This window comes from Schistocerca nitens, chromosome 10 (assembly GCF_023898315.1).
Source record: "Schistocerca nitens isolate TAMUIC-IGC-003100 chromosome 10, iqSchNite1.1, whole genome shotgun sequence".
Taxonomy (NCBI): Eukaryota; Metazoa; Arthropoda; class Insecta; order Orthoptera; family Acrididae; genus Schistocerca; species Schistocerca nitens.
In genome coordinates, this window is record NC_064623.1 from 128,501,043 (window position 1) to 128,521,388 (window position 20,346).

General features: G+C 40.6%; 1 protein-coding gene and 1 pseudogene across 1 annotated transcript in view; both read right to left on the minus strand.

Annotated features, from left to right (window-relative positions):
• The window catches only part of LOC126210190 (CARD- and ANK-domain containing inflammasome adapter protein-like), a 145,198-nt gene that overhangs the window by 68,032 nt on the left and 56,820 nt on the right, over nt 1–20,346 (minus strand). Inside the window, exon 4 of the mRNA XM_049939366.1 lies at nt 12,419–12,886. Within this exon, the coding sequence (XP_049795323.1) occupies nt 12,419–12,886 (468 nt within the window). The remainder of the gene's footprint in view (nt 1–12,418; nt 12,887–20,346) is intronic.
• On the minus strand, nt 8,795–8,912 carry LOC126210910 (5S ribosomal RNA; annotated as a pseudogene).

Here is a 20,346-nt window from a genome sequence, read left to right on the forward strand (position 1 = left end):
TCAAATTCAGGCTTGCCGTGACAGTTTCCTAAATTCAAACCAGATGGGGAAGTACACCCCACCCATTTCTTAAAACGGTTTAACCAAGCCATACCTAAAAGTTGGGAGGATGCTAAGAAAATAGAGTTTGCGGTAGGGTATTTGGAGGCTGAAGCTTCAGAATGGGACACAGTAAATATTGAAAACTTCACATCCTGGGAAGATTTCCAGAGAAAGTTTAAGGAAAAATATTGGTCTTCAAGTGCACAAGAGAAGTTGATCTCAGATTTGTGGGATCCTAAATACTATAGTAATGCCTGGGGTACAATGCGCTAGAATTTTGACTGGCATTTGACAAGGGTGAAATATTTAGATCGACCAATGGAAGAAGAGGGATTAGTTAGAATTTTAATAAGACGTCTACCTACTTATGCTAGAAAAGATATTCTATGCAGTGGGTGGAAAATGGTGGAGGAATTGTTATCCTTTGTAGATGCACTCGATGCAATCAATAAAGACAGGAACGAGAACTTGCATGTGCAAGACACTCCGAATTTTAGGAGGAATAATATGAATCATAAAAACCAGGCAAAGCCTTATGAATTCAATCTTACCCGAGTCCACCGACCTAGCAGGAATGTAAATAGAGGGGGTTGCTCATGAGGACTGTTAATGTCCAACCTTGGTCCGGTAACTATGCAGGACTTCGTGCCCAGCAACAGCTGTGGAACAGGGGGTAACGCAGTTCCAACGTTTGGAAATCGTCCCATGGTTGCTACCCATGAGCCGGCCTTGGTGGCCGAGCGGTTCTAGGCGCTTCAGTCCGGAACCGCGCGACTGCTACGGTCGCAGGTTCGAATCCTGCCTCGGGCATGGATGTGTTTGATGTCCTTAGGTTAGTTAGGTTTAAGTAGTTCTCAGTTCTAGGGGACTGATGACCTCAGATGTTAAGTCCCATAGTGTTCAGAGCCATTTTTGCTACCCATGAGGAAAACGTGGAGTGGTCTGGACCCAGGGCCGGGGCCCAGGTCGTCAAAATACATTGAGAGGCCTAAATAAGAGGGTACAGGTTTCCTTTATGCACAAAATACCTACCAAGGAGTGGCTACTGCTGGAGGAAATGGACAAAATAACTACGCCACCACAACCTATTATAACAGGAGAGATAAAAAACCACAAAGTAGACATATTCATCGATTCTGCTAGTGAAGTATGACTTATATCTAAGGAATACTTTAATACATTAAAAACTAAAAGTAATTTACCTCTTTTACCAGTAACTGGGGTATACATAGTTGGTATAACTGGAAAGAAGAGTAAGGTTGTTAAATACGAAACCTTGGCACGCTGCCGTATAAGTGATATGACGTTTCGACCACCTTTGCTAGTAGTGGAAGACATAAATAGAGACGTATTGTTCGGTTTACTGGTTAATCGATTTTAATGTTATACTAAATTTCGACGAGAACTGTATTTATGTGGGGGAACCTGAGAATAAACATTGCATTAAGTTTGTGACGGACAGCGATGTGTATAAACAAACATCTGGACACCAAAGATTACAATTAACTGCGTCAGCTCAGTTGTCTCCAGAGATAGAATTAACTAGTACTGCATGTCCACAAGACGACCTTCACAAAAAGGTAAGTGAATATGAAGTGTTGAATATTGAACAGCAAATGGATTTAGTGAGAATTTTGTCTAAATACCATTCAGTATTTTCAGAGAATCCGGGCACCGTTAGCGATTATGTTTGCAAATTTAAGATTAAGCACGAGACTCCATTTTTTTGCAAACCATACCCTATAAGCCTTAAAGAAGCGGTTAGGGACGAGATTAATAAAATGATTGATCAAGATATAATAGAAAGGAGTATGAGTGTCTACAATAATCCCTTAGTAATAGTGAAAAAAGCTACAGGTGGAGTGAGATTGGTGCTACATGCACGCTGTTGTGTCTAGACAAGACAGCCTAAACACAATGAGAGGAAGCCGAAAGGCACGCGCTAAGCTAAAGCAGGATGGCGTGAGGTCTGAAACAGGATACGTAATGAATGCTATAAAGAAAAGTACGTAGCTGCTGGAATACTTAACTTTAATCCATCCTTGTGGTACATCTGGAAATTGTGGCGATACAAGTGAGACTCTTTAGATACATGCAATGTTACTAATGGCGCCTTGCTAGGTCGTAGCCATTAACTTAGCTGAAGGCTATTCTAACTATCTGCTCTGCAAATGAGCGAGGCTTCATCAGTGTGCATCGCTAGCGACGTCGTCCGTACAACTGGGGCGAGTGCTCGTAAGTCTCTCGAGACCTGCCTTGTGGTGGCGCTCGGTCTGCGATCCTGACAGTGGCGACACGCGGGTCCGACATGTACTAATGGACCGCGGCCGATTTAAGCTACCACCTAGCAAGTGTGGTGTCTGGCGGTGACACCACACACGCACTCTCAACTGTCGTATTGAAAGCGAAAGAGATCGTCCGGTTAATATAGATGAATTATTAACTAAATTTAAGGATGCCCAGTATTTTAGCTCCGTTGATCTGATGGCTGGGTACAGGCAAATCCGGTTACATCCCGATTCAAAAAAGTATACTGCTTTTTTGTTCGACAGAAAATCTTACCACTTTAATGTACTACCTTTTTGGACTAAATATATCAGTATCAGTATTTATATGAGCACTTGATAAGGCTATTGGACGAGAGTTATTGAAAGAACTAGTTATTTATGTGGATGACATCTTGATTATTTCACCTACTTGGGAAGAACATTGTAGGACATTGGAAAAAACTTTGGAGCGATTTAAGGAAAAGGGTGTCATCTTAAAGTTAAGCAAATCTCACTTTGCGAGGCAGGAATTAAAGTTTTTAGGACTCATCGTGGAAGTAAAAGGCATTAAACCAGACCCCGAGAGAATCGAGGGTATTAAAAACTGTCCATCTCCTCGAAATGTTAAACAACTAGGAAGGGTTTCTGGGAATGGCAGGTTATTATCGACGCTACGTGCAAAGCTAAGAAATGAACGACCCTAGACTATTAAGATTATTACGTAAAGGTATATCATGGAATTGGGACCAAGGGACCCAAGAAGCCTTTGACAAACTAAAACAAGCTTTAGTAAATGCGCCCATCTTACAACATCCCGTAATGAATGAACCTTTTAAGATAGCAACTGATGCCTCACATTACGGTATTGCAGCAGAATTATTCCAAGGGGAATGGGGGATAGAAACCTATGATCATAGATCTATAGTGTTTATTAGTCGAAGCTTAAATAAGCATGAACGAAATTATACTGCTACCGAGAAAGAATTGCTAGTGATAGTGTGGAGTATACAAAAGTACCGAACTTTGATATGGGGTTCGGAAATCTACATTTATACCGATCACCAGGCTTTGTCATTCCTAATGAGTAGTAGATCATTACACAGTAGACTAATGAGGTGGATGTTGTTTTTACAAGAATATGATATTAAAATATAAAATATAAAAGGATCAGAGAATATAGTACCCGATGCTTTGTCGCGAGTACCTCAAAACATGAAAGATCTACAACGTACAGAAGGACCTGGGGTAGTTTTCGTGATCAATTTTATAACAACAGAATATCCAGCAAGGGAAGTACACGAGTTAGCCCCAACGATAACGGAAAATATTAAACATGACCCTCATTTTACAGAGATCTATGCCATGTGTATAAGAGAGTCATTACTGGTAAACAAAAGGGAACAGTGGAAGGTAACTAATCACAACTTGTTCTGGAGAAACAGCAAAGAGTCAAGCTATTGGCGGCTGTGTATACCACAAATAGCAGAGTATAAATTAATACAGTACATTCATAGTGGATATGGCAACTTTGGAGTGAAAAAGTGTATAGCTCACATGAATAAGTTTTATTATTTTAAGCAATTAGGACGTAAGGTAACTACTACTATTAAAAGGTGTGACACCTGTCAGAAAGCTAAGGAGAATAATCCCCATGTAAAGTGTAAGATGTGTCTGATTATTCCTAAAGCATTACATGACCTCACAGCTGCCGATTTTTTTGGACCCATACCCAAAGGGAAGGGAGGTGTGGCTTATATATTAGTTCTTATAGAATGTTGGTCGAAATATGTAAGACTATATCCTATTAAGAAGGCTAATGCGCAAACCCTGATCAAGTGTTTGCAAGAATATTTGGTAAGCCAAGACATTTTATTTCTGATAATGAATCTCAGCTCAGTTTACCAGCCATGAAGTTAAGGAATTTTTAGCCTGGGAAAATATTCGACACATTTTAATATCCAACTGCAATCCATCTTCAAACCCTTGTGAAAGAGTAATGAAAGAGATTGGTAGGGTGTGCTGCACTTATTGCCACAACACTCATACCTCATGGGCGGAAAGGATTAAAGATTTTGAGGTTATTTTAAACAAACTACCGCATTTGTCTACAGGAATGACACCCGTAGAAGCCATTGGCAAGCCATTTATAGGAGCATCTCTACTTATGTGTTTTATGTGGCCGGAGCAAACAGCTACTGATCACCAAACAATTCAGGAAAGAGTTGGTAGAAACTTACATAGAAGCGCCCAACAGAGGGCAGATAAATACAATGCAACCGCAACTGACCCAGAATACCACATAGATGACTTATTATTAGTAAAACATCACCTTCGAAGTTCAGCACTGGAAAAAGAAACACACAAATTTTTTCTGAAATACATAGGACCTTATTGTATTCAATCAATAGTACACCAAAAACACCTGTATTTAGTAGATCCTGTGACAGGAGAGGAAAAGGGAATGTATAATGTTAAGGATATAAAACAATATGTACAAAAGCCCCAGGGACGTTGACGTTCTGTGTCAACGGGCGGAGTGACGTCCACCGGTTCCCGAGTTGGGTTCGGTGTTGCTTCCACATTAGTTTTCCTACACCGAACTCCTATCCTATAATCTATTTATAGCCCTTAAGCTATCCTATCATATTAGTATTAAAAGAGACCAATTATGACTACACAATTATGACTAATTTAAGGAGTCACAATAAACAGTAACCTCTAAGCATGAGATAAAACTAACAGGGCAACATTCTAACAGGAGATATAATATGATGGTACTGTTATGAAGAATGATGGCTAGATGACATAAACTGAACATGTGTATGAAATATAAAGTGAAGTGACTAACTCAATAACTATTTGATTATAGTGTATATAATTTCTATTTTTATAGAATGTTTTATATTTTTTGTGAAGTGTGATGTGGTTAGGGAGGGTTTATAGCTAATTTTGAAAGGGGTGGGTAGCATAGGCACAGACACGACCTACACACCATGCCCTTCATACAACCCTCGCAAACAAGTGTGACTGGTTCTTCATCACTTGCCATTCCGTAGGAGTTGATAAGATCTTTTCTTCAGGGACTTCATAGATGACGGTGAGAATGTCCGTTCTGCTGGAGACGCTGAACATCATACCTCCTCCGGCTTCTCACTTAAGTATCTGTTAAGTGGGGATCCTGGGGAAGGGGAGTGGGAAGGGTTTCATGTCTTTGGGGCTGTCTTCTTTCTTTTTTCGATCTTAGCAACCAATTCTTTTATTTCCTTTCTTACTTCTCTTAAGAGCACCAATCTATCTTTCCCTCAGTCCACATTCATATACTTCTATCACTGAAGTCCATCTCTTTTCCGTGATTTCTAAAAATCTTCAACTAAGAACCTTAGTGGCCCGAAGAATCAGGACACACGATCACACTTCCACACTCAAATAATTAAATACAAAGATGCACAGAAGTAATACATAGGGAGATGTAACAACTGTCACAGATAAGGGGGGGAGGTAGTGCTCAGGAAGGGCTCGAGCACATGTGCTAAGTAATGATGGTTGCACATCTTAAGTGAAATGGTATAGTAAGCTTAAGCTAAAGGAACAAGGGGGGGGGGGGGCAAAGTGTATATCCACCTGTGTTCATAGCTATAGTAGTACAGATATTAAGCCGGAGGTATCGAGTCAAATAAGTTTCTGATGAATAATAGGATTGTGCAGACCGAATAGCCTGATGAAAATAAATAAAGTTACAACCATGGACGAAACATATTTAGTTATTAAGGCTATATAAGTGAGCTGTAAGCAATGAACAAGAGAAGAATTTAAGTGGGAAAGCTGAAGGACTCAGGAGGAGGAAAGGAGAGGTAGATAGAAATTTTACCAGGAAATTTTAAATAAAATAGTGTGCAGAGGAGTACAAAAGAGGCAAGACTAGGAATCATTGTTAGAGAAGATAGGGAGGGCGCATCCGATATAGATGAAATGAGAGAAAGAGAGGCAGGTAGGCAGACCCAGAGGAGGGTGACCTATACTGTGTGGGCAGGGTCACCAAAAAGGGGATTGACCTGTACCATAGTTTAGTATAAATGGTAGGGTGGTACCTACCCAAGGATGAGGAAGAAGATGTTTTCGTAATATCAACCCTTACGTAGATTGGAACCCAAAGGGAGAGGGTGGTATAGTGACCTGAGATTTTAGTGGAAGTTTCTCCTGGTAAATTTGAATTCTAAAATTTTTTAAATAGAAAAGACAAGTCCTGCGCGAGGAGATAGAAAAAAATAGAAAACCCTCAGCACAACAAATTTTTTTCAGACCCAGAAAACCAGTGGTTATCATTGCAACAGCCTTTTCTTTCTTTTTTTTTTTAGAAAAGGGGCTCAGAATGTCTGAACTTTGAAACTGGCTAAGGGGAGGGATTTATTTTGGCTCAATCCTGGAAGCAAGAGTAGATAAATCTATTGGAAATAGCTAATACTTGTTGTACTATTAGTTTATCATACTACTATGTCTACGAAAGATATTACCAACAGCTTAATGAAATACCGGAGATGGAAGAGAGTTTTTGTACCTAATGTTTTTATGTAGTACAAAGTAACAAGATAAGCGTTAAGAAAAAAAAATATTAAAATATATGTTGTGTGCAAAATAACGAGTGTTCGAGCTAAGGGGAGGGATATGTAGTGCCCCCAGAATTTTACGAAAGTCTGCAGACCCTTGTGTTCCAGCCGTTTCAAACACGCATTATGTTAAAGCGTAAGGATGAACATGGGATACTGCACCCATTTATTGTTTGTGCAGGCGAAACTGGAAGGGAGAAAATTTGTCGGCACTGGCAAGTGTTCAGCGGTACCTGCCAAGAATAAACACATTTGGCCCGGAAGCTCCGTGGCTGGCTGCAAAGAGTAATGTAGCTTTGTATTGTTGAAAAACAAATGGAGTGACTCGAGATAGTGACTGTTTTAGTAGACGTTGAACTGCTGTTGAGAGTACGTGGACTGGACGTGGATAGTCAGCCACGATAAAAGCTTATGTATTAATTGTGTTCAAAAATGTGTAATTAACTGGTCTTGGGTTCCCGGTAATGTGTGGGCTTACATCATAAAGTTTAGTTGCTTTTTTGTACAAAGTGGAAATAAATATGTTCTGGGGCATTGAATGATATTCCACGAGTAGCGTATTTTTAAATAAGAAGGGAGAGAGAGAGAGAGAGAGAGAGAGAGAGAGAGAGAGAGAGAGAGAGAGTGAAATCTTCAGAGAAGCGTCTGGTGCTAGTAGAAGACATCAGCCCTGCAAGAAAGCAGAACCAGCATTCTTCAACAAGTAAGTCCATGAAAACACTTAAGCTGTATAGAGGGAACTTAACATTACACCGGGCCACCGCAGCGGTTCCAGACTGTAGCGCCTAGAACCGCTCGGCCACTCCGGCCGGCACACTGATATCCAGAAGATCACCCGACAATCCAAGATGTCCTTATAAAAGATGTTCCGAACTGTAAGATACTTCTTGCTGGTAATCCGTAAGCTTTCAGTACCACACGCTTGTGTGCTTCTTGGTCCATTATTGTGACACATCACTCAAGAAAACTGTCCAACACAACATTCCCTAGACTGAAGGGTGTGGGACTTACCTCCATTCCTTGCACATATAGTCACTCTCCTTTTCGTTTTATTGGTTCTACAGAAGTATGATGTTACCTTTCATCCAGCAAAATGAATCTGTACAATTTCAGCAATTTTCATGCAGTGTTCTGATACGCACAAGTCTGCTGAAATCCCATCTATCTTGTCATTTTCTTGAATGGATATTATTACTGATTTACCTGAGTATACAATGACACTGAATACGAGATGACCCACTTTCCTTTAAGAGGCTCCCAGAGAAAAAAAAAGTATTTTTTAACTTGTGATGACTAATCAAAACTACAAACTGTTTTATTAACATAAAGTACCTGCAAAAAGTTAATATTATACCCATTGAAAACTTACGCCATGCATTCGTTGTCTGAATTTTAATCATATTAGGAAAGAAAAAGAAAGGGTTTCCTTTATTTTTGGAGTTCTCTTTTCTACCTTTTTTTTGCTTACTAAACCTGTAGTCTGTGATATCACTATTTTAATAATAATAATAATAATAATAATAATAATAATAATAATAATAATAATAATCGTAATCATCATCATGATCCTAATAGCATGGCTGTGAAATTTTTATCTCCACTGTCACAAATATTTGGCTGTTTCTTCCAAATATGTTGCTATTTCTGTAGGCTGTCATTTTGATGGAACTTGAGGACACAGCACTCCGTCTTCAGGCCACGAGTGGCCTACTGGGACCATCCGACTGCCATGTCATCCTCGGAAGAGGAGGCGGATAGGAGGGGCGTGGGGTCAGCACACTGCTCTCCTGGTCGTGATGATGGTATTCTTGACCGAAGCCGCTACTATTCAGTCAAGTAGCTTCTCAATTGGCATCACGAGGCTGAGTGCACCCCGAAAAATGGCAACAGCACATGGCAGCCTGGATGGTCACCCATCTAAGTGCCGACCACGCCCGACAGCGCTTAACTTCGGTGATCTCACTGGAACCGGTGTATCCACTGCGGCAAGGCCGTTGCCGTTTTTCTCCGAATACATCTTGGAATTCATTTCTATACTGATGTGAGAATAAATGATAATTAATTGAAACCCCCAGCTGCCGACAGGTGTCGATATACCTCGATGGGGACAGCTGAAAATGTGTGCCCCGACCAGGACTCGAAACCGGGATCTCCTGCTTACATGGCAGATGCTCTATCCATCTGAGCCACTGAGGATACAGATCAATAGTGCGACTGCAGGGACTTATCCCTTGCATGCTTCCCGTGAGACCCATATTCCCAATTGTCCACAATCTACATACGTAATGTTTGTAATAGATATTTGCCCATCCACTCATTACTCACGCACACTAAGGTGTCGATTCCTGTAAGAGTTTGGGCAACCTGTGCGCATTCGCACAGACGGAGCTCAACGGCTGGGTAGCCTTTAACTATATATATGACGATAGTAACTGTTCTCGAAAGAACAGATACCATTGATGACCGTGCAGCTTCTCTAGGATAAATGATAATTAATTGAAACCCTCAGCTGCCAACAGGTGTTGTTGATATACCTCGATGGCTCAGATGGATGGAGCGTCTGCCATGTAAGCAGGAGATCCCGGGTTCGAGTCCCGGTTGGGGCACACATTTTCAGCTGTCCCCATCAAGGTATATCAACAACACATGTCGGCAGCTGAGGGTTTCAATTAATTATCATTCATTCTAGAGAAGCTGAATGGTCATCAATGGTATCCGTTCTTTCGAGAACACTTACTGTCTTCATATGGCGTGAGAATGTTACAGTGTCTCTTGCTTCCAAACATATTGCCTGCCCGCCACTCTCTCACTGTCAGGGTCGAACCATCTGGTACACCCCTTTTCATTCCCATCATAATCCAAGGCAAGCATTGACAACACGGCAACAAGAAAATGTAAGTGCACCACTGGCCCCTATCTAGTCTTTTAGTGTCTCACAGAAATGAGTACTGTTGTTAAGCATTTGTCCAATTTTAAAGTCAGTTCAGTTTGAACTCCAAAGGGATTTAGGCAAATTGCACTTTAAATGTGGCAGATGTTCATAAAATGCCAAAGTACATTGTACAGATTACCACTGTTGGCAACACAATGAAATTTGCTGCATGCTCACCACTCCCTTCTCCACAATCACTATAGCTCTCAGCCATGCTAGTGTCACTGTTCCCCTTCCGATGTGTTGAACTTGAGTAAATGTGAAAAACAGACTGCATATCATGATCATGGTATTGTGAAAAATTCGTCACGTGACCACAACACCACACAGTTTTTATTTGTTCCTGTCCTTTGTCCATGTTCTGAAAATGGTGCTTTTTGGTATCTTTGATCACCAGTATTAGCTTTCAATGACATTGCAGAATGTTCATCTTATCATATTCATAATGTCTAGCACATTTAGCAAGCAGATGCCTTTTAATAATACCACACCTAAAATCATTATTTAGCAAATTTCACAAAGCCGTAAATACTGCATCCCATTCGTCCAGAAGTCCATGTTGAATAGTAATTGCTAGAACCTCCATCTTCAGTTTTGTCACCATTGTTTGTTAGATCTGCTACAGTGTTGTTTATTAGTCCCAGATAACTTTCCATAGATTCAAAATTGTTCATTTTTAGTAAATTTCAATTGCACAATGCAGAATTTGCTACCCTTCGGGGTGCATAAGGTTGAAGTTCTTCACATACTATTTTTGGATTTGCAAAGTTTCATACACATATTTGCTGTTCATTGCATATAGGGAGTGAAATTTTTGCTAGCCCCTTACCTTGACGTGACACACACACACACACACACACACACACACACACACACACACATATATATATATCTAAAAACAAAGATGATGTGACTTACCAAACGAAAGTGCTGGCAGGTCGATAGACACACAAACAAACACAAACATACACACAAAATTGTAGCTTTCGCAACCAACGGTTGCTTCGTCAGGAAAGAGGGAAGGAGAGGGAAAGACGAAAGGATGTGGGTTTTAAGGAGAGGGTAAGGAGTCATTCCATCCCGGGGGCAGAAAGACTTACCTTAGGGGGAAAAAAGGACGGGTATACACTCGCACACACACACACATATCCATCCACACATATACAGACACAAGCAGACATCAGCTTGTGTCTGTATATGTGTGGATGGATATGTGTGTGTGTGCGAGTGTATACCCGTCCTTTTTTCCCCCTAAGGTAAGTCTTTCCGTTCCCGGGATTGGAATGACTCCTTACCCTCTCCCTTAAAATCCACATCCTTTCATCTTTCCCTCTCCTTCCCTCTTTCCTGACAAAGCAACTGTGGGTTGCGAAAGCTCGAAATTTTGTGTGTGTGTTTGTGTTTTTTTATTGTGCCTATCTACCAGCGCTTTCCCGTTTGGTAAGTCACGGAATCTTTGTTTTTAATATATTTTTCCCATGTGGAATGTTTCTTTCTATTTTTATCAGCAAATGATCCATCTTCACCACATTCTGTTCTGTCAGTCTCGATTATACTTCATGAATCAGAATATATCACATCATTTCCATTTAGTACGACCAGGAAACAAAATTAACACCATTTAGTCCCTCAATGCTGTATTTGTTCCCTGTAATATTAGTATATTTCACAAATCATCTGTGTGTCCTTAAACGAACATTTTTTTCCCATCAAATTCAGGACCACAGATGGGTGTCATCTAATGTCTTACAAATGTGATGCACAAAAATACACCGTTGCTATCGATAAACGTCTCGTCTTTCCCACATGTAAAAGTTTTAGAGCAGCCAACAGACACTAATGCAGTTTTATATATTTTACTAGCAGTCCTGGGCCCATAATGTTGTTGAAGTAAAATAAACAGATGCATTACTCACATTAATACTTACTGAAAGAAACACAGTGTACACCATTAAAATGGGAAAAGTAACTACACTTTTTAATGTAACATAAGTTTTCCGACTCTTTATCATCCTTTTTAAACAACAGCAATGTCAAACATAGCCATCACAAAAACAGATGAAGTAGTGGGCAGTTATCCACTTGTCAGTCGAGGGAGCTAATAAGTTATGAGAGTATTGTGGGTGAACTGTGTAGTACTGCCAATGGACACATAGAAAGTAAAAGTGAACTGATAGTTCTGGATGTTAAAAAGAAAGGGCAGGCTATTCAGACTCCAAGAAGAGAGGGGACGTTAGGTAAAGACGAAGGGGACGACGTTAGACTAACTGACAAAGCAAATTGCATAAATTGAAGGTGGAGGGGGGAGAATGAAAAGGAAAGAAAAAAGAAGGAACTATTCATGTCAGCCGCATTGGGACTTTATCTATGAGGAACCAATGGCAGTGAGTGAAAAATGTGAGCTGGACTGGGATTCGAACCTGGGATCTCCTGCTTACTAGGCAGCTGCATGAACTGCTACACCATCTGGACACAGTGTTTATTGCAGTTGTGTGAACATTCATATAACAAATCAAAGAAGCAATTGTGTACATTTTATTTTACTGATGTTTTTGTTAATAAGTAAGAATTACCTGAGCATGGCCATTAGACTCTCATTTTTATAACGGTCAGCCACATCCGAGGGTGTCTCACCCAAATTGTTTCTAGCACCCTTATCTGCACCCACAGTCAGCAGTACCTTTACCGCATCGTAGTTGCCCAATTGTGCCGCCAAGTGCAGTGGCGTGTCCCCGTACAAGTCGGCAGCATTCACATTACCAGAGGCCCCCACCAGCTGACGAGCCACATCTGTGTTGCCCCTCTGTACGGCTGCATGCAGAGGCGTACGGTGCCACTTGTCCCTCGCACTGACAAGCGCACCGGCCTCCAGCAGGCACGATGCAATTTCCGTGGTAGCTGCACTGTGCAGGGTACTCCTCCCGCTCGCATCCCGTGCCCCCACGTATGCTCCTGTGGCTAGCAGATCTTCGACCTCCTTTAGCCTCTTGTTTTCAACTGCCAGGAGTAGTTTTCTGTCCATCTCCTCCTGACAAATGTTACTGTAAAAAAGAAGTTAATATATGACACTCCACTGTAAATACACATACATATTACAGGTACTATTGCAAGAGTAAACACTGATCAGCCAGAACATTACAACCACTGACCTATTGTAGACGTAACCCCGTGCGGGCAATAGCAGCGGCACCTGGTGAGGAATGACTGCTAGTCAGACACACTCACGGAGCATACAGTATCAGTGAATGTGCTTTCCTTGTATAGAATAGGGAAGGCGCGTGATATACCCGAGTGACTTAAGGTGGAGTGTCATGGCCCGGAGGCGCGGATTAGTATTTCGAAAACTGCACGACTTGTCAGGTGTTTGAGGAGTGCCGTGATGAGTATCTTCAACATTTGGTGAAACAAAGGTGAAACCAAGTCCAGATGTCATGTCCCAGATCACGTAAGAAACAGATTGACCGTCCTTACGGCGGAACAGGCAACCGTAAAAATAGTTTTCCCGTCGGTCAACAGATGTCGCAGGCGACGCTACAATGCTAACTGACCTGTCCATGTCGTGGAATTGGCAACACTGTATCTTCGGTGACGTGAATGACGCCGATTTGTCTTCGGCTAGAGCGCTCCGCGCGAAATGCATTCGTCACACAGCTGACTGTAGACCATGATCGGCTATGGTTTTTCCCGAGTTTTCAATAGAAGAATGTAGATTAGCTCCTGTAATTCTACAAACCAAGTTTATTTCTACTGTAGGGATACTTCTCACAATCATATGCGAAATGAAAAGTAATACACAATCTGCACTCGCGCAGACCTGTTACTATAGGCAGTGGTTTTCGAGAGAAAGCTGTGTGAGGATTATTAGCGCACAGATAAAAAAAAATTAAAATAGGCAGTGTCTATAGTTTGCATGCTATGCTCGTTCTCTTCTATCCTCCTCCCTTCATTCCAGCATAAACGTTTGTTCACATGTATAAACGAATGGCAGTGAACATTAGCGAATTATCTATTAATACTCATTTGCAGCAGTGTAAACGAGGTTTTACACTCGTTCATTTTGTTTGCTCTAGTATATACCAGGATTTAGAGGGACCGATGACCTAGCAGTTAGATGACGGCTATTATTCATTTATTTCACTGTTGCGATCTCAGCTCTAGAGCCATTTTCAAGTACCAAGGGAAAGGTCTTGTAAGGTAATGCTTCTTAAATTGTTTACCAAATGTTACCACACTATGCTTTGCATTTTGTTATCCATATCTTATATTGGTTTCAGTTTTCACATTGCACACAAAAACACCTCTACAGCCAAAATTACGATAGTGAAGTGAATAAACAGTTTAAAAAAAGTCCAAATCGCAGCAAAGATTTCATTTAAAAATTATATGATATGATTCTTGTACAGGAAGGGCTGCCACATTATATCAGAATAGAAGATCGACAAAATTTAGATAGGATCGAATGCTTAAGGCTCTTTATTAATTCTTACTCGTAACTAATTTATAGATTTACTTGAATTTAAAATCTACTCGCGTAACCTTTCTTTATTTTTGACGGGAATCTTCGTCTACTCCTTCCACAGTTGATATACTCGCAGGCCCTCGGCATGACGACTCGATCCGCTACCACCGGTATGTCAGAAACAGCTGTACTTCACAGACGCCAAATAGTGGAAAGCTGCACGCGTTCGGCCGATGTTGCCACATATTTCACAGAACAGAGTGCCATCTAGTGGTTGATTCCACAAGTAAGGGTGTGACGCTGTTGCCGCCTGGTGGCTGTTCCCTGACAAGAGTTGCCTGCTAGACCAAGCGATTGGGCAATCTGTTTCTTACGTGATTTGGGGTCATGTGTTTGGGCAGCCACCTTTCATTACAGATGTCAGATGCTGCAGACTGGACAGATTGGTGAAACAGGACAGGTAGTGAACTGTGGCAGAACTAACATCAGATTTTAAGGCTGGGGATATTACAAGTGTGTCTGAACAAGTACTACACCGAATGCTCCTAACGATGGGCCTCTGTAGCTGACAGTCCGTGCACGAGCCACATTAACACCGCGACATCGGCAATTACAAATGAAATGGGCACGTGGCCATCAGCAGTGGACACTGGCACAGTGGCAGTGTTGCATGGTCTGATGAATCTTGACCTTTTTCATCATGCCGATGGGAGGGCGTGAATCAGCTCCTTGACACCTGAACTGCAGGACGGAGGCAAGCCAGTGGTGGCTGTATTACGATCTGAGTAACATTCACATGGGAATCCATGGTCCTGTTGAGCTCATCAAGGCACCACGATGGCTAAGGAGTATCTTCACTGGTTGCAGACCACGTACACCTCTTCACGATGATCGTGTTTCCCGACAGCAGTGGCAGTTTTCAACAAGATAATACACCGTGTCATAAAGCGAGGAGTGTGATGGAGTGGTCTGAGGAACACGGTGGTGAGTTCCAATTAATGTGCTGACCCCCATCTCACCAGATTTGAACCAGACTGAACACATCTGGGATGTGATTGAACATGGCATCATAGCTCATTGCACCCCTCTCTGGAGTTTATGGGAATTAGATGACTTGTGTAGTGTGGTGCCAGCACCCTCCAGTGACTTACCAAAGCCTTATTACTTGCTTGCCAAAAATGGATCACCACTGTTATCCGTGCCGAAGGTGCACATATCGGCTATTAGGTAGGTGGTCATAATGTTCTGGTGGATCAGTGTATTCTAATTTTGAATATGTTAAATATGGTGTGCCACAATGATCAGTGCTTGGCACATACCTTATTTCATATGTAAAAGATATATCCAAAATAATAGGTGGAAATGCTGTCATGTAAGCAGATGATAACTCATTTGCCATCAGCAGTGCTTCGAAAAGCAACTTACAAAAGAGAAGGTCTCTAAATATGAACAAATGGAAACAATTACTTCAGTGAAAGTAATATATTATCAATGCTTAGAAAATGATGAAATGAAAGTACATGCAAATGAAACACATAGCTTTAACAATATTACTTCAAGCTTAGAGGCTCAGATCTAAAAGAGTGCACGTTATAAATTCCTGGGCGTAATGGTGGATAGGTCAATGACACGGGAGAATGTTATAACAACATGAAATGTACCAGTATTTGATTGTTATAATATGAAAGACAAGAAGTGTTGACCTCAGATATCAGGCTTACATAAATTTGTAACATTCTTATTCCGTTTATCTGTTGATTTAAAACTCAACTTATTGTGCTGCTTCACATTTGGTTATCGATTTAATTTCAGTTTTATGAAGTACAAAAACATCTGCTCTGGTTCAATTGCTGTTAACTGATACTTAAAGAATACATAAACAATTATATGTAATTGATGAAGAATGCAGTAAGAGAGGATGGGTATTATGAATTGCCAAATTGAAAAGTTAATGAGGCTTTTGAGCCTGACTAGATCAGAAAAAGGAACTCAAAGAATTTTTATTTGAATATCAAGATGTGTTTAGTGAGAAGACTGCAAGAATGAGGAACTGAGAGCGTAAATTAAAGTTGAAACCTCCTGAGCCATTTTTCATAAAACCTTGCTCTATTCAAATTTTAAAAATAGGAATTGTTGTGGGGGAAGTACAAAAAATGAACAGCTAGGGGTGGGAGCATAGAAAGGGGATGTAATGAATACAATAACCTTAGACAAGAGTAAGTTTGCAGTGACAATATTGAAGTTTCTGGGACACAGCTTAACAAAGAAGGGAGTTTTGCCCTATGAGGAAAAACCTTGGCCACAGCAAAATTTCCTCTTTTATAAAAAGAGTTTAAGTCATTCTTTGTGTTAATTAACTTCTACAGAAAATATGTAAAAATGCAAGCCCTTAACGCACCATGTTTGACCCTTTGTGCATCAAATTCGGAAAAAAATTGGGGAAAATTTTTTTGTAATGAATATTTACTGTATATGTTGCACATATGCCATATCCATTGAAAAAGTTCTTTTGAAGCTATTGGTTAATAAATAAAACAATGATTCCAAATGGCGTCATTAGAAATCACATAATAATTACTCAAAAAAAAATAAATAAATAAATAAAACAAAAAAATGCATACATAACTGTACTGTAAACTTACTGTATTTCTTTCCCTTGCTCTTGAGGAACTAAGTAAAGTTGGTTCCATAACCAAGAATTTCAGTATACACAAAATAAAACTAAACACAACAATTATTGTTCACTCACAAATGCAGTAGCACAACTCACGACACTTCTCTGTTCTGCACTTCAAACAAACGGCGAGTCATGAAAGCAAATGCCACTGTGATCTGTTGGCCAAACTTGGAAATACGTAAAGCGATGCCAAGCGGTATCATTGAAGCATTGGGAAGCTCAAAAAAGCCAGGAATACTTAGTGATGCCATTTGGAATCGCAGACGCAGAAATGGTAAAATAATCTTCTTAAGAAAAACAGTATTTGGATTTGGGATGAAAATTGCCAGTAAGCCTTTTAGAAAAGAAAGAAACAACTTACTGACTGCAAAATCTTATATACACCTGATCTTTCGATACTGTTTTGTATAATGTGTGATAGCAGTCATAGTTCAGATTGGGCCCCATTTATTTAAAACAAAATCTGTAGATGGGAAGGTGGAGCACTGTACAATCACTTTTGCAAGTAGAATTTAACAGAAACATGAAAAAAATTACACAGTTACAAAAAAGGATTGGATTGGATTGTTTGGGGGAAGAGACCAAACAGCGAGGTCACCGGCCTCTTTTTTTTAAAAAAAACGGCTGTTCAATGGGCATTTTCCAAATTCAGGACTCATCTATTTGGACATGAAACCATTGTCTACTCAGATCATATAGCACTGAGCTATTTACAGGAATGTTTGTTATACCACAACAGGATCACATTGTAGGCAATTTGTCTACAACAGCTTAATTGCACCATTAGACATGTTAATGGCAAAGCAAATGTGATGGCTGATAACCATCCAGATTACCACTGGTGGGGGAGAGGAGGGGGGTGGGGGTGGGGGTGGTGAATGCTATATTGGAATGAAGTGAAAAGAAAAAGTTGTACTGTACATCAAGTTAATTTGTATTTTTATAACACAACAAGAAGGAATAAAAATCTTTTAGCAACTTGTAACAGATATGCCGGAGAACAACAGTTAGTAATAAAACATGTACAGACTACACTACTGGCCATTAAAGCTGCTACACCAAGAAGAAATGCAGATGATAAATGGGTATTCATTGGACAAATATATTATACTAGAACTGACATGTGATTACATTTTCATGTAATTTGGGTGCATAGATCCTGACGAATCAGTATCCAGAGCAACCACCTCTGGGCATAATAATGGCCTTGACATGCCTGGGCATTGAGTCAAACAGAGCTTGGATGGTGTGTACAGGTACAGCTGCCCATGCAGCTTCAACACCATACCACAGTTCATCAAGAGTAGTGACTGGCGTATTGTGATGAGCCAGTTGCTCGGCCACCATTGAGCAGACATTTTCAATTTGTGAGAGATCTGGAGAATGTGCTGGCCAGGGTAGCAGTCGAACATGTTATGTATCCAGAAAGGCCCGTGCAGGACCTGCAACATGTGGTTGTGCATGATACTGCTGAAATGTAGGGTTTTGCAGGGTTCAAATGAAGGGTAGAGCCACGGGTCGTAACACATCTGAAATGTAACATCCACTGTTCAAAGTGCCGTCAATGCGAACAAGAGGTGATCGAGACGTGTAACCAATGGCACCCCATACCATCACGCCGGGTGATATGCCAGTATGTATGGCGATGACAAGTACATGCTTCCAATGTGCATTCACCGCGATGTCGCCAAACACGGATGCGACCATCATGAGGCTGTAAACGGAACCTGGATTCATCCGAAAAAATGACGTTATGCCATTCGTGCACCCAGGTTCGTCGTTGGGTACACCATTGCAGGTACTCCTGTCTGTGATGCAGCATCAAGAGTAACTGATAGTCCATGCTGCTGCAAACGTTGTCCAACTGTTCGTGCAGATGGTTGATGTCTTGCAAACATCCCCATCTGTTGACTCAGGGATCGAGACGTGGCTGTACGATCCGTTACAGCCATGCGGATAAGATGCCTGTCATCTCAACTGCTAGTGATACGAAGCCATTGGGATCTAGCACAGCATTCCGTATTACCCTCCTGAACCCACCGATTCCATATTCTGCTAACAGTCATTGGATCTAGACCAATGCGAGCAGCAATGTCGCAATATGATAAACTGCAATCGCGATAGGCTACAATCCGACCTTTATCAAAGTCAGAAACGTGATGGTATGCGTTTCTCCTCCTTACACGAGGCATCACAACAACATTTCACCAGGCAACACCGGTCAACTGCTGTTTGTGTATGAGAAATCGGTTGGAAGCTTTCCTCGTGTCAGCATGTTGTAGGTGTCGCCACCGGCGCCAACCTTGTGCGAATGCTCTGAAAAGCTAATCATTTGCATATCACAGCATCTTCTTCCAGTCGGTTAAATTTCGCGTCTGTAGCATGTCATCTTCGTGGTGTAGCAATTTTAATGGCCAGTGGTGTATATGCAAAACATTCTACCTGAAACACGAACAGAATTAGTAGGGGTGAAGTTTTTTGGGCAGTTACCAAAACCTAAAGGTGCTTACGGCTACATTTTTGTAATGGTTGATCTATTCTCAAAATTAATCACTAGACCCACTGAGAAAAGCTCTATGATATAGGGGCACAATTCACTTTCAACACAGGGGATAGCTTCTTGAGGGATGAAAACACAAAACAAATTAATTTCTGTATAGTTTCTGGCTACCAATCCAACAGAAAGGTACATGAGAGAGATAGGTAGATTGTGTAGAACATATTACAGTGAAAATCATTGTGGATGGATACACTTAAGACATTTTAAATAGTTTACAGCACTCTGTTACTGGATTTTCTCCTTATGAAATTATGTACAAAAAATGTGGCAATATTTGTCTAAGAACTAATAGAGTACCCTGAATGTAAAAGCTTAACTGCACAAGAAAGGGAAGAAATTGTTAGGAAGACCATGGAACAATTTAAGAAAATTGAGACATGACAGAAAAGTAAAAGTTACACAATTCAGAATTGAGGATCTGTTTCTGTGAAGACAAGTGAAAGAACTAAAGCAATTAGTTAGGAAATTAAAAAGTTTTTTGACATATGCAATGGATAATTTGAAATGATATCAAATCCTCATAAATGCTTACAGATTTGTTTATCCTAAAACAAGAAAAAATTTTGGGTTAAAGAACATAGTGCAACTAAAAGTTTACAGGCAAGGCAACAGAAAGTTAAGTTGTCATGTGATGTGGAATGGAAAAGTTAAATCACACACTATTTTATGAATATGATTTTTATTTTACAACAAAGTCACGATTCCCTCAGGAAAAAAAGGATTTCTTTGTCCGTTAAAAGTGTGGCAGCCTCTAGGGACCCAGCCCTGAACCATTTGTTTAAGTAATTTAGACTTCTGATAGTAC